The following is a 16,148-nucleotide window of genomic DNA, read 5'->3' as shown; positions in this document are numbered from 1 at the left end:
GCTATAGTAGAAATTAATAATAATACTTTCAGATAGGAACAATTTAATCGGGTGACAGTCTATTGCAAACATTATATTTTGTAGATCGTGGAAGCAAACACACTGTGGCTTCACCGCGGTGGAAGCGCATTGTTCGTAACCCCCACTAAAGTGGAAAGACGATATCATGCGAGTCGCAAGGAGTTGCTAAACACATGCGGCTTAATACCGTGGAGTGAAGATGTCCTTGCAAAATAGGTCTTTATCAGCTGCTTAAGTAACTTTAACCGAAGAGAAAATGTCGGGTGATCGATTAACATCCGTCTCACACAAAATCCAATCACCATCAACTAAGCGTATTGTTGATCAATAATTTAAGATAAAAACAAAGTGATAACAGCCTTTCTGTACCTTAGTTGACACCAAATTTAGCAAGCCACTGTGGAAAGTTGCCCATCAAATAACGCCATAACCAGTGGCGTGCACATCAAGCTATACATACCCTACCCTAAAATGCTTCTATAACTCGTCTGGGAGGAAGATTATTGCAATTTTTTGCCATCGACCCGCTTTATAACTACCCTTGTAGGAAACCCTGTGCACGCCACGACCCTAAACATTAATATACATTACGTAATTGTATCTATGTCCAGCAGTGGACGGCTATAGTTTAAAATGATAATGATTTGTTTTTATGAAACATAAAACATTGGATTTTTTAAATTCCTTTTTTTAATATTTATTACTGAGTCCTAAGCCGTGGGTTCGATTCCCACAACTGGAAAATGTTTGTGTGATGAACATGATTGTTTTTCAGTGTCTGGGTGTTTCTGATTTATAGTTATTGATGAATCTGTATTTTATAAGTATTTATGTGTATTATATTCATAAAAATATTCAACAGCTACCTTAGTACCCATAACACAAATTGATATATTTAATATAAGTTTAGCTAAGTTCCTAAATTATATTCAGACAAATGAACTAATATTTGTGTAATGTACATCTGTAAATGACTTAGTATACGTTTTGGCTAGCTGTAAGTATACTAAGGATATTGATAAATAAATAAATAAATAAACACAAGCTACGCTTAGTTTGTGGCTAGATGGCGATGTTTGTATTGTCGTAGTAAATTTATTATTTTATTATTTATTATATATAAAGGCCTTGTCGTGACGGCAGATCAGAATACTCGGTTGTCACCATTCCTACTCTACCCGCGGATGTCGTACGAGGCGACTAAAGAAATATAAACTAGAAACTGCAGCAGCGTCCTCTATACTGCTAGCCTCTTGTCCAGCTGTGGAATTTTATAGGCTATGTTAGATGATGATGATGTATTTTATTAATTAATATTAGGGGTCCGTTAAAATCCGGCTATAATTTCTGCATCCAATTTGATTTGTAGCTTTAGTTTTTAGTTTACGAATATGGTTATCGCCATCATCTCACTGCCGTGTACAGATATCATGAGATGTACGCATTATAAATCCCATCTACTTGAATAAAGGTAATTTTGACCTTAACTTCGTAATATTCTTCTTTCATATTATTCGTTGTACAATAGTCGTTACTATTTGCGAACTCGCTACCCTTGCATAAACTGTTTCTTACAATGGCGCATTGTGTTTCGGTTCTGTTTTATGATCAATAAAAGATATAAAAATACGACACGCTGCAGTTCGAAAAGGTCACAAGTGGCAAATTCAAGAGCAAAGGACGTTTGTATAACACGCTAGTAGTTATATAAAATACATATAACACGCCGTCATTATTTGCCTTGCATCCGTCGCGTGCTAATACTTTATTTTGTGTACCGTCGATTCGCGTCCTACCCGACGCACACGCTACTCGCAGGCGTAATTAGAGCAAAACGTCAGAATATTCACTTACGAATATGCATACGTTGCGTCAGATTCGACACGCATCATTGCATCTTATTATTAATTGTTATTCATATGTCTAAATTAGGAGTTGGGAATGTTGGCATCTGAAATAGATACGTTAGGTTACGACCAAAGAATTAAGAAGATACAGAACCCTCATTCAGTGATTATTAATTTCTGCCGCAAAGCAGCATTGATGTAATATCTGTGTTCCGGTCTGAAGGGCGTGGTTGCCGGTGTAATTACAGGCACATGTGGCTTAACACCTACGCCTCAGGTTGATGGACACAAGACAGCGCGTTGCAGGAAGTGTTCCTAACATGCCCTGCGAAGTGTTGCTCTGATGTAGGATGGCTTTCTACTTGCCATCATGTGGGACATCTGCTTGGTACGTCAATTAATACTATTAAAAAAAAATTGTTGTCTGTAAAGTCAGCTTACTGGCGATAGTTGAACGTGACAACGTCGTAAAAAAATACTGATGGAATGGTTGCATTTTTCAAAAGAAAATTTTAATTTTATTTGTTTGATAGATATTATCGTTGCTATAAACAATTGACACCACATTCACTTTTCACTGCACTTCATCCTTGCCGAAAACATGTAAATGTATTATTGTATAGAAGCTGTCCACGCGGACGCATCGCTCACTCAAGTAGGAGAGAGACAGATGTCGAACGCGGAGGCCGACTGTGCCTCTTTGTCGCTCGTTCCGCGCTCTCGCTTGCACTTCAAGCCTTGAATGGAACGCCTCAGAGCGAGGTAACGCCGCATACGTCATGTTTTTGCGTGTTATCGGTAGGGTGGTAACTAACCACGGCCGAACCCTCCCACCAAACCTCCATTACCTAATAGAAAAATATCTAAAGGTTATAAACAGAAAGATACTTAATTGCCTGAATATAAATGTTATGCAGTGGATGTCGGACAAGACAAATATTGGCGCCTAAATCGGACAAGCTAATTCGGACGCATTATTTATTCGTTTTCACCTATTGAAGGTTCTATGAAAATGAGGAAGCCTGATGCAAGCACGAGGTATTCGATATTACAGACGTCGGTGGTCGCGCGTGAAAAACTAAAACATCCGTTCAACGGGATTCGAAGGTCTTAAACAAACCTATAAATTGGTTGGGTAGCTCATTATAATTCAGTACATTTTTGACACCCCACAGGCCAGGCGGGGTCCCCCAATAAAAAAAATGAAGTGCCTTGCCGCGGTTTGTGTGAAGTTTTTTAAACGAAAACACTTGTGCTAATACGATTGTACTTAGGCTGCCCGCACACACGTCAATGTTATTAACAATATTATGCATAGATATTGGCAAGGCCTGCACGCGGGGCATATTGAAGAGTTTTCGTACTTATTGGTTAAAATTATTGTCAATATTCAAATTGTCGGGCAGCTTTAGGCGAAACGAAATTGACAGGTTAAATAGCGCCATCCTTGTCTTCAATATCTTCTGTCGAAATGTTCGAGAGGGATGGCACGACTTTAGTAATGTACAACCGAGTTAGCATCAGGAACTAGATAAATATAAACTATGCATTGGATGACGTCATAACGTGTTGTTGCAGATAACATGCCTCCTTGCGCTGTCAGCGTCTTCCAAAGCTGACGGGTTATATGGCACCGAAGTTTACGCACCGGGCCATGCGTCTGTTGATTACTATGTAACTACCTATTATACCTATGCTAAATCTGAAGGTAACAACGAAAACTAACTTGGCATTGTACATTGCAGGCATATCCCAGATACGCTTTTGAATACGCCGTACGGGACCCTCACACCGGTGATAATAAAGCACAATGGGAGAAACGTGATGGTGATGTCGTAACAGGTATGAGTATTAAAACTAAAGGTTCTGTGCGCCTCTAGCAGCCGACGCGACAGACGCGCGCCGCGACTCTCTCGACAATACTCGATACTATAAAAGTGTACGGCAGCGCTTGAAGTCTCCTCTACAGTCTTTTATTCACATTGTCGCGTATTGCTTCATAATATTGTCGCGACGCAACGGCTACGCACGAAAATTGTACTGGCCATGACTCCGTTCTCATTCTGCACATCCCTTATTCTTCTTTTTAAATATTTTTAGCTAATGGTGTTATTTTATTACATATTTTTTGAAACAGGCGCATATTCCTTGGTGGAACCTGATGGTAGCTTGCGCGTCGTGGAGTACAGAGCTGATGATAAGACCGGTTTCAACGCTGTGGTTAAGCGCATTGGACCTAACCTGCACCCAGTTTCAACACCGATATACAAGGCGCCACTACCGATTATAGGGTACAAATCCGAAGCGCCCATTTCAATTGGACCGGTCGCTGGACTAGAGAAACTAGCTAGTGCTCCACTTCTCAATGGACCTTATCTTGGTGGTCACGCATCGTCTTACTCGACACTCTACAAATCACCGGAGCCTTCAGTTATAAAAGAAGTTATTAAGGAGCCAATAATTCCCATTCCTATTATAAAAGAGCCTATCGTCCCCTATCCGATCATAAAGGAACCCTATCTTCCAATTTATAAAGAATCAATTTATAACCCCGCTTCTATCCTAAAGGAACCGATAATACAAGGATATAAGTCTCCCATATACGCTGAACCTTATCTAGGTCCAATTGTTAAGCAACCCTGGTTGTCTGCACCGTTATATCCATCTTATCCTGCATTAAAAAGTCCCCTTTTAGCTGAGCCCCGTCTATATGGAGGTTATCCTTCAATAAAAAGTCCCATTTTACCAGAACCCCGTCTTTATGGAGGTTATTCTGCAATAAAAGATCCCCTTTTATCGGAACGTCTGTATGGAGGTTATCCTGAAATAAAAGCCCCGGTTTTACCACTAGCTCCTCTGTATGGAGGCTATGATTTAGGTCTTATAGGAAAAGGACTATTAGGAGACAAAGGACTGGGCCTGTACGACGTAAAGGATTATAAAGGATATGCCGGCATTGGTCAAGGTCATTAGAAGCAAATAAACGTCGTCCTAATTAAATAGATCTGAAAAGAAAATATGCCGCTATGTGAGCAAACACCTGGAAATTTTTATCGGACTACGAAATTTTATCTCCAAAATAGGTGCTATTTAAAGAGGCAATGTAACTTGTAAATAAATTATTTTATTGAAGTTTTGTTTATTTATTACATAATATAAACACTGTTAAGTAATGTATAGGCAGAGGCACGAATAAAGCAATCTCTCACAATATGTGGTAATTGGAAATTGTTTCTTTACCCCCAGCTTTTAGTACCGAAACAATTTAGGCCTAAGTTAAAGGTTTGTTGGGAATGATTGTTATAGGATGAATTTCCGTTGCGCTTGGTATAAAATATGTATTATTTTATTATTACATCACAGCTATGTTTGGCATTACGGCTCCTGGACCACAGACTGCATACTGAAAAAGATTGAAGTTACGGCTCCGTTTCACGCCACGCTCCGTGCATCTAAATCAAAGCTATGAGTTATGATGTACGCACGTGAGTTAGTATCAATTAAAAGTTACATAAATACAAATGTAATACTATGTAACGAAAGCGTTTGTATTTTTTCTGCATTTAAGATGAATAAGTTGGATGTAATAACTCGCGCATTAACAGGTGAATCGGGTTTTTCAAGTGATGATGTATCGAGCTGTAGTGTACACTCATTCATATAAGAAGTAGATGCTTAATAATCTTTCAATCATTGTGCATTTTCTACTCCGGCGACGATGAACGCTAAAATGTATCACATTCTAACGGTAAATATCTGATTATGTATTAAAAATTGATACAATTATCAATTTGAGAACTGACCATTGGTCGCGATTTTAATATTGTTAAATAATTTCACGAGTTTCTCAAATAATATTGTGTTATGAACTTTATTAATTAATTGTATTTGTCATATTTCAGATCCTCTACTTTTTAACATTATCAGCGGCTATCTCGGGAAAGCCTACACAAAATGCTATAGAAGATGTAAGTTGCTAGGATTAATTGTAGAAAATACATATTAAAGTCAATAATTAAAATCAAAGGACTGACATGAAGTTTGTGAGAACCCCGCAAAAATTAAAAATACAAAGGCATCCCAGTAGGGCTAGCATGCGTGCCACGAAATAATTATGTCTACGCATTATCTCGTCCATCGCTATAGAAAAAATACAGGGTAACGTGTAGAGATATCACATGGCACGGCTACGCACGGCTAACATAGGCAGGAGACGAGAATTATATCCCCCCGATGATATCCTCTGACAAGGGATAAAATCAACGTGTCCACCTCCCATAGCACGGCACCAGGGAATAGGAGAAGTTTACCCGCGTTTATTAATTGGATATTAAATTATCCAAATGTGCATCAAAGCTCGGACGGCTGATAAAGCTGTGGGAGAAGATAACATTTTATCCTTTCCCCGGGGAGGTAACATGCAGTTAGCCGTGCAGATGTGATAGTCAGAGAGAGGCGGTTTTAGAAGTTTCTTCAAATATTCTGCAACTAATGTATGTAAATTTTTCAGGTTTACCAACGCTACGCATACAACCACGCAATTGATACGTCCTATAATGGAGACAAAGAACAGTTTGGATACAGAGAAGACCAGCTGAATGCAGCCTACCCTTCTCAGTTGGAGCCACATGGAAATTTACGAGTAGTGGAGTATGCTACTGACGACTTCAGCAGCGGATTCAATGCAATTGTCCAAAAATTGGCAGCAAGTTTATCGGAAGCTTCGCCTCTTTTTGGCCCTTTACCTCTACCCCTACCCCCTGTTAACCCTTCGATAGACCCACTGAATTACGGGTTTGGAACCGAAGCTTTGCCGGAAGGCCTTCCAAAGGTTACAGTGACTGGTCGCAGTATTCCATGGGATCCTAAGACGCATTCATTCGGTGGCTGGGTTCCCCTCAACGGGCCTGGACGTCAAGCACCCATGGCGAGAATCGTGACCAGAAAGTATGTGAACGGACAACTGTATAAAGTGAGGTCAAAGCCAATCTCCTTAGTGGGCAAAACAATCATCATCAAGAGAAAACCTGATTTAGATTAATAAGAATCAGCTGCCATACTTTATATAGTTATAGATAAACTTAGTTGTACGTAATTCTCTAGTCTTCCAATACTTTAAATAGTGTAACTAATTGAGTAGAATGTGATTAATTATTTATAAGGAATATTTTGTTACTATTGTTTGAATAATAGTGACAAGAAAAACGAAAACAACTGTTTTATTAAACCTTAACCAAATTTTTGACGATTTGCCTTGCACATCTGTGAGCACTGTGGTTTTAAAAAGGAAGGGCAATTTGGGAATTTTTAATTTTCTCTGGTCTAGTCAGGAGCTGTGCCGGCCGTGGCTAGTTACCACCCTAAGAGCAAAGTCGTGCCGCCGATACGACGTAGAAACCGATTGGTGGTACGGGTTTTATAATGAGATTGCATTCAAGGGCTTGTAATGGAATTTAAAAAAAAACCTTAACCATTCAAAGTATAGAATAGACGAATATTAATGAAATAAGCAAATCTTAAGACGTTATTCTTAAGATTTGCTTATTTCAAATATTGTTATATTTATATTTGAAAATGTTAGCAAAACTTGATTTGGTTGACCCACAAAAGTAAACTAAAATTCCCAGTAATATTAAAAACTGGATTTCTGAAGCAACCATGAATACCTACTATAGATAAGTTAATAGGTCTATCATATTATGTAACACTAATATTTGAGAATTATTGCTTAGAAATTCTGCACGTTACGATCTTTTAGTTTAAGTGCTAAAACAAAAGAATCATTTTCGAGAATAAACGACTCCTTCTTAACTACGAGTAGTTAGTTTTTATGAAAATATATCCAATATTTTTGATAGTTTTAGGAATTCTCATGCTCTAACTACGAGTATAATTTATTCAGTTCAATCCTTCAGCAATTTATTTAAAATACATAAAATTGCACTTTAATAGATTTTTGAACTTGTATTTGTTTTCTGGGTTATAAGAATCAAATTGTACGAGATATATGGGTCAGAGAGACTCAATATAAATTGGAGAAAACGTTTTTAGCCCACAGCTATTTAAGATTTACAATTTTTGAAATTCAACGCAAAATTACGTGCTGGTTGGTTGATTAATATTATTACTCGGTAAGAGAGTTCTAAGATATTTGTGACGTGTGTGTATTGGTGACATTTTAATTTATATGATATTTTCGATTGACTTTCCATGATTATAATTATTCCATAGAGTGAAATTATAGGCATTTCTTTTTATAGTCACGTATATTCGATGATTTTTCGAATTTGCTACTTATATTTTTGTGTAAAACTAAGATTTGCATGTCATAGATTACGACTTAAAATATCTACAAAATATTTTCATGTTTTATTATGCAAATAAAATAATTGAATTGAATAAAAATAGCGATGTTAACTAAACAAAATCTAAAATATTATTAAGGCACGCTTCAAGGAGATGTAAAGAGGTTGAAGACCCCTAAACCACATTAAACCGAAGCAGCAGAACCATCTAGCTACCGAGAAGTGCCAACAACAACAACAATAGTTTTCCAACAACAATATTTAGTCATTTATCTCCCTTGCGCGAGGCGAGAGCGGGGACACAGCCATAAAACTACCATCGCTTAAAGCATTATTATTAATAACAGTTAATGCGGTATACTTTGACATTCTAAAAATAACGATTATACTTCTAAAACAAAACGGCAACAATATCAACACAAATCTTTATGAGATTGTAATCATTTCATTAAATGACGCTGATATGAACTAGATTTAGTTTTAATATACTAACAAAAGAGTAACCACTTAGTTCATATTGTTTAGTTTTTTGGTTATATTTTTAGCGTAACTATACAAAGGTGAAACGGTAATAGCCCAGTGGATAGGAGATAGAACTTACAGGGAGCCGAGTTCGAATCCAAACACGTACTTCTAACCTTTCTAAGTTATGTGCGTTTTTAGCAGTGGCGTGCACCGGGTTTTTCACCGGGGTATGCATAAAGAAGGAAGATAGCATAAAATTAAAAAATCCTTCCCTTTATGAGTTTAAAAAAAAATTAAGGTTATGCAGTGCTTTTTTTCATGTATGAAGTGCACGCCACTGGTTTTAAGTAATTAAAATATCCTTTGCTTCAACGGTGAATGAAACCCGCATGCCGGAGAGTTCTCTATAATGTTCTCAAAAGTGTGAGGAGTCCACCAATCTGCACTAGGCCAGCGTGGTGGACGAACTAAACCCCTTCTCACTGTGGGAGAGATCCATGCCCTTTTTACTGGATTGCCTGTATGGGTACAGTTATTATTTAAATTGACAACATAATTATACACAGGTATTATTAACATTGTCTAGACTACTCCATCAGTTGTTCGGGTACGCACCTAATTTGTATAATATTACTGAAGAACGTGTTGTTTTTGGGAGCACCTTGGGACCACAGTATATGGCCAATATAAAAAAGCAACTAAAGTACAAAACGGAGCGCGACCAGGTCGAATAATTAATGCAGTATAAATGGACTAGTGTGCGATGACAATTGCACAGTGCACTTCGATTGCTAACTGGAGTACATCGTCAGTAAAATGAACTCAATTTTGGTGGTAAATATCAATTTGTTGAATATCTTGACTGGGAAGACAAGGTTCATCGCAAGCGCTACTAGTATAACAATTACGTGTTTGTATTTTGGGGGGCTTCGACCGTGGCTAGTTATCACCCTACCGATTGATTGTTATGAGTTTATATAACAACCATAAAGCCCCCAAGCCCTCTAACATGTTAACCCGTTACCATCTTAGACTGCATCATCCCTTATCAGATGAGATTGCAGTCAAAGGTTTACATGTAGTCGAATAAAAAAAAACATCAGCCTCATTACGTCTCGATATTGGGCTAAGACTGTTCCTATAGCAAATAGCTCCAATAATTTGTTAGTTTCAATACAGTCACTACAATCTTTCTCAACAAAATGACACGTCTTTGCGAATAGATATTGACGCTAAACATATCCTACAAGGAGTGTAAATCTTGTCCAACCAGTAGAGCTAACATGTGCGTCACGAAATAATTATGTCTACTATTTCCTCGTCCTATAAATTTGTTACAGGACGAGATAATTGGTAGACAAAGATCTCTACTGGTGTATAGAGCACCTATGGATTGTGTTGTAAGCCAAATGTAGTAAAGTCTAAAGTCTTAATGTTTAACTTTTCAGGTATTCTGTCTCATAGCAGCTGCGGTAGCTAATCCGCCTGCTCTTTACGAAACATACGCTACAGTTGGGAGTATTGTGAGTATTTTTGCATCAGTAAAGTTTTTAGCTAGGTTTTAGATATAGGTACTAAACAGTTACTTAAAATTCTAGTCAATTCGTTCTTACTAATTGGACTAAATATGTTTTCTTTTTAAATATTATAAATGGGAAAGCTTGGAAAGATGTGTCTTACTCAAACAAGCACAGCTGAAGCTGAACGCATCTGGAAGAAATTTAGACCATAGATAGGCATAAATTCAAATTTTAAAATTATTTATTCATGTAGGCCTATCACAGGCATTTATGAAGCGTTCATACATATATGTTTACATAATTGTAAGGGGATGGTGATAACTTCGTTCGCCAACTTAAACCTAAAGTTACGAGGGTTCCAAAAGCGAAGAAGAGCGCACAACAAACTTAAAATATATTGTCTGGAATAGCTCAAAGGGTTTTTCTGACCCTGAATGAAAGGTTTCCGTGGGATAGATGTGTTTATGTTTTTCACAGGATACGAGATTGTCATTTTTTTTTCACAGTGGTAGTTCAAAAACATTTCATCTCAAAATGTCCATGCGAGCGAAGTACGCAATAACTAGTGCATAATTTACCAAACATTAAGTTTAATTCCTCTGTGCTTCTGTAATTATATTAAAACATTTAAAGGTTATAATAATATCTGATATTTTCAAAAATTTTGTACTTTGTATTTGTAAACTTTGATAGATAAATAAAGTTTTTGTTGTCGAATTACAGCCGAATCCAAACTACTCATTCAACTATGCTGTAAACGATCCACACACTGGCGACAACAAGGCCCAATGGGAGACGAGAGACGGTGATGTTGTCAGAGGAGCTTACTCATTGGTCGAACCAGATGGCAACATACGCATCGTCGAGTACGTCGCCGACTCCATCCACGGTTTCAACGCCGTAGTTAAACGAACACGACCGAACGTGCATCCAGTATCTCTGCCAGCCGCTGCGCCACTAATCGCTGCACCGGTATTTGAACCAGTCGCCCATATCGCTCCAATAGCAACTCCTATTTACGAACCACTAGAGGCACCGATAGTACCAATTGAACCCGCCCCAATATATGAACCATTCAACCCTTGGAGTTATTTGCCAATAGGAAATCCAGCACCCTGGGTGTCTCTGACTGGCACCTCTTACGGTAAGAAGGGGAATATTGTCCGCAGATGGACAGCCGGCCCGATATCCTTGGATGGCCAAAAGGTGACCATACAAACCAAACACTGATTTAGTGTAAGTAGTTTGTAAGTTAAGTCTTTTTTTCAAATAGGAATCCCTGCTTAGAATAACTGTCAATAAAGATTAGTACAAGGCAATATACCCACCCTCCCATCTGATTAGAATCAATTGTATTTACGAGTTTTAAACCAAATTTGATAAGTATGAAATATTATGCCAAATAAGGGATTTCCTTTGTGAAAAAGAAGATAATAAATACATATAAGCTTTGCGCTTTAAATACTTCTATGTGTATAGGTAACCTATTTAGTTACTCACGGCGCTAGTGTGTTCTTGCATATTGATTAACAATGCAAAAATACACGTAGGTCATTAGAAGTAAGCTGACTGACTGTATATCCATAGCAACGAAGTGTACCTAACGTTCATAAGTGACTGTAAATAAATTATTATAAAACTAGATGGATTTTCTTTTCTTCCCGAACCTTTCGTAATACGTCTATAATAATATATTGAGAAATATAAAAATACTACAGAAATATATCCAAAAAATCTGTATCTGTCTGTCGATCTTTCAGTCTTTTTTGGCTAATCTCCGAAACGGCTAGAATGATTTAAACGGACCTACAGTATTAAACAGAGAGGATTTATATATATATATATTTATTTCAGTAATGTACCCGTAAAGGCGTGAAAGTAATAAATACTGTATGAAAACCCCATAGTTTTCGAATTTAGAGTCATTCAATTTTGAATTCCTTAGTATGTATCTGTTAAAAAGGTTTCGAAAGCCGAAAAAAAAAAGGGGAAATTTGTTTTTAAAGTTAGGATAAGTTGTTAGTGTCTTATATGTGTTAGTGTTAGTGTCTTCTATGTCGAATAGTTTCACATGAGAGTTTTAAGACCTAACTATCAATACAAGCCTTTATCTACTGCTAACATTAATAAGCCAGTCCTAATACCATCAATTACTTTCATAACTTTTCCGGTAGTAGTTTGTTAAAAATGTCTTTAGCAGTGATTAAAATACCTGACGGTGTGCTGCCAAAACTTGAATCGCTTAATTTTTCTGCATAAAAACATTATATATATCGAATATTAAGTATCGAAGAAAAATAGCGGGGATGCAAAAAACCTACTTTTTTATTCGGCGCGCGGCGTTCTTTTATTGAAACGCGCGTGAGTGACAATGTTTTTGTTTTAAATTCATACAGATCTAGCCCCGAAGTAAGCGTAGCTTGTGTTATGGGTACTAAGATGACTGATGAATATTTTTATAAATAATATACATAAATACATTTTAATTTACAGATAAACACCCAGACACTGAAACACATTCATGTTCATCAAACAAACATGTTCAAGTTGTGGGAATCGAACCCACGGCAATGGACTCAGAAATCAGGGTAGCTGCCCACTACGCCAGCCGGCCGTCAAACGCACGATACTACGCGTCAAGCATTAAGAATGTGGTTTTCTTTTGAGTAAACCCTTTACGCAGAAGGGAACTAAAAAAAATCAGTTCCGTTTGGATGATATTATTGTTATTAGGACATTGGGTATTTTAATATTGGCAATAAGCTATCTGCTTCAGAATCAAACAACTAAACGGATTATTTCAGTATAACAAACGTTAGTTCTAGGTTTTTATATATAGAATTAATTGACTTGTATATTAATGACATAATCATAGAAAATTACAGGTATAATATTACTAATAAATATATAACTTGCGTGCGATAACGCACCACATTATGTCTGATTATATAACAATTATCAGCCAATTATATTCTAGTAAAAAAATATTAGGTTAAACTGAAATCACTCATAGGGGAAGTGGTACGTGAAAATAGGCTCAATTACATACAAACTAACTGTACCTTATTAACCAGCGCAATTATGAGTTAAAATGTTGTGTAATGTTTATTTTAAACGCTTGAAACGTAGCAAATGAAATTGTTTTTGAAGTTGTACTTCTTTTGGAGCTTTAGGGAAAAATAATTAGAGTAATTTTTTACGATGCGCGCGCGCACCGTCACAAAAAACCGATACCCTGAAGTTAGCTATAGTGTTTCACATTATAGACTTTCAATTGTCACGGTTTACGGGCTCATTCCGGTGATTTAATTGATTCAATTGTACTAAAATCTAAATTTTAAGTGAAATTAGGCTGTCCGATAATAGGTCTATTAGTATTCCAAATTTAATCGTGTTTATTATGTCCATTTCTTTAATTATTTAGAAATATTTTTTTGTAATATATAAATAAACTATATTTAACTAGATAATGCTTTATAATAAAACTTTCATTGTATTAAATACTTTTTCTCTATTGTTAGTGTCGTTTTTTTTAAATAAAATTTTGAAAAGATTTTCATCTTGCCACGCCAAAGAAGTATAACTTCTAACACGTTTACATAAGTACACACACGTTTTTTTATTTCATATCATAAGATAACATCAACAGTTACGTTTTTTATAGTTATAAGTGACCGACCAAGCTAATGAGCTGATTTAAGTGGAAAACCGATTATCGCTTCGCAGTCCCAAGTGTCCTTCAACCTGAGGCGTAGGTGTTAAGTCTCATTTGCCTATCACAGCAATGCTTTTTGGCTGCAAAAATAAGCAAGCATGGCGGCAGTACTTCCCAGATCGAGCTCTGACAGAATTAACTCTACTAATTTTATCACAATTATTTTATTCTTTTTTATCATGATAATATATCATGGCTGTATAGTGTTTTGTTTCCAATTTTTTTATTAATTTTGAAAGGTTTTACACATTTCCAAGAATAAAATGGAAAATGACAATCCTTACTAACTAAAGTGTGTTTGTTTGTCCTTCTTTTACGCCCTAACCAAGTAACCAATCAACTTCATTTTTAACATATAGTTAGTTGTAGTGGAGAGTAACATAGGATTTGTATAAAACCGTAAACTGCGGACGAAAATGGCGGGCAACAGCTAGTCTTTAATAAAAAATATAGTACGATCTACAAGACCGTTAATTAAGGTGGAAACCAAGAATTTAAAATTAAAGCTGACAATATCATCAACTATAGTTATGACACGTTTCCGCGAAGAAAATGATTGAGAATGTGAGATAAGACTCCATTCAGCGTCTGTCTTAATGTGATTCCATCTTGGCGATGGCCATCAGGCGAATCTGTACCCTCTATGCACGTTTCACTCCGAAACCTCCTCAGGAGATGTTGACTCCACGATGAATAATTGTTTTAGTCACAAAATAAGAAAATCTTAACTTAACGTTATTCATTCCTGAGGTAGTCCAGTTTCGGTTTATCCAATAGTGATTCCATCTTATACAATAAAACCGCTGTTAAACTCATCTTGTAATAAAATAAAAACCAACTATCTTAAAATTGACAACTGTGGCTTAATGTTTCAGCTGACGCGACAGAATATTGTAAGAACCACAAACCTGCTATTAAAAAATATATTAAATCTAAGACTTACGGGATTGTTGTCTTCATCTACGTCATATTCTTCTCTTTGCACCATCATAAGTTTACCGCTTGCGTTGATTACCTGCATTCAATAAGAATTTATGAATGGTATGCCAAATTCGATCTAAGATAAATGGATAGGTGACTGATTATCAACTTTTCTTTTCTTCTGATTAATGTAATTAAAACACTTTATCGTTATTTATCTGAGCATTTGAGGTGAAGGTTTATGTGTATGATGCATGTCTACGATTTCAACTAATTCCTCGAAAGTAAAGGCTTGAAAACAGGTTAATTTTTCGACGGTGTTTAAAAAACAAACATCCAATAACCGGTCAATGAGCGGTTTTCCTTGTAAGAGCGTTGACTGGGTTGATTGACCGCTCGAGTTTGTTAATTCAATTAGAAATGGGGCGGCGAACGCACTTTCTTAAAAGGTTTCTTGGATTCATGTAGAGTGTAGACTAAAGGCTTAAGAGCGGTTTGTTATATAATTCGACATCAAATTGTTCGAACGAAACCGAAATGACGTGACCAGTTTAACCATTATAAATATAGCTTATTTGTGCAATAATTATCGAACAGAGCTCAAGTGATTATTGTGATTACTATAATATTTCTCTTAAAATGTGGTTGAAAACCTTAGTTTACACGACGATTCCCCATAAACGGACTTGCGCAAATAAAAAATTCCAAAGATTCCTAAAGTAGGCATAGCATGAAATGTTAATTGAATGCCTGATTTGATAAAGTAACGTAAGCAGTCTTTTACTTCAACTTTCAAATATTAGATTGATAGAAACAACATTTTAATGCACAAAATTAAAAAGAAAAATATATTTAGGATACTTCAAAACTTACTAATAAATAACTTACGTATTGGATCTTTGCAGATAAGTAATTATACATCCATACAATAAATATTTTCGGTAATTTAAATATATTTTTACCTTAGTTTAACAATATATATTATTGCATTATCACTTTCCAAATCAGTATAGCAGTATAAAATGTAAAAAAAAATAACACATTGTTTTTAATTTGACGCTCCGTAATTACACTATTACCTACTATGTACTTAATTTCTCGTCAATCTTGTCAAAGTTAAATACTTGGACTGACTGGCGGAACATAATAATTAGCTATGCGATGAGTGGTGGACTAATAGAATTTATTGAAGTATGAACCAATTTTTTTTTCTATAATTGTTCATTAGTCTTTATTTATGTTACACGAAAATGGATAAAACATTAACAAACTAAAATGGTGGTACGTCATTATGTTAAGACAGCTCAAATCATTTTGATGACGATGATGATATTTATAAAAAAAATATACATAA

The 16,148-nt window shown here is 36.1% G+C and overlaps 2 protein-coding genes across 2 annotated transcripts in view; one reads left to right on the top strand and one right to left on the bottom strand.

The window, feature by feature from the left end:
- LOC120633053 (guanine nucleotide exchange factor subunit Rich) overlaps positions 1 to 16,148 on the bottom strand; it is a 49,541-nt gene that overhangs the window by 17,851 nt on the left and 15,542 nt on the right. Inside the window, exon 14 of the mRNA XM_039903135.1 lies at positions 14,817 to 14,888. Within this exon, the coding sequence (XP_039759069.1) occupies positions 14,817 to 14,888 (72 nt within the window). The remainder of the gene's footprint in view (positions 1 to 14,816; positions 14,889 to 16,148) is intronic.
- On the top strand, positions 5,587 to 6,909 carry LOC120633056. Its single transcript, XM_039903140.1, has 3 exons — positions 5,587 to 5,616; positions 5,771 to 5,836; positions 6,379 to 6,909. The coding sequence occupies exons 1-3, from the start codon at positions 5,587 to 5,589 to the stop codon at positions 6,907 to 6,909; spliced, it is 627 nt and encodes a 208-aa protein (XP_039759074.1).

The sequence above is a fragment of the Pararge aegeria genome, chromosome 21, assembly GCF_905163445.1.
Source record: "Pararge aegeria chromosome 21, ilParAegt1.1, whole genome shotgun sequence".
NCBI classification, from domain to species: Eukaryota; Metazoa; Arthropoda; class Insecta; order Lepidoptera; family Nymphalidae; genus Pararge; species Pararge aegeria.
The sequence above is the reverse complement of the archived record's forward strand: the minus strand, read 5'-3'. Positions and strand labels throughout refer to the sequence as shown.

Excerpts from the sequence above, each read along its gene's own strand:
- LOC120633056 (XM_039903140.1), top strand. The coding sequence starts at position 5,587 with ATGAACGCTAAAATGTATCACATTCTAACG. Across the intron at positions 5,617-5,770 it reads AAATGTATCACATTCTAACG|ATCCTCTACTTTTTAACATT; the intron begins GTAAATATCTGA and ends GTCATATTTCAG. Across the intron at positions 5,837-6,378 it reads CACAAAATGCTATAGAAGAT|GTTTACCAACGCTACGCATA; the intron begins GTAAGTTGCTAG and ends TAAATTTTTCAG.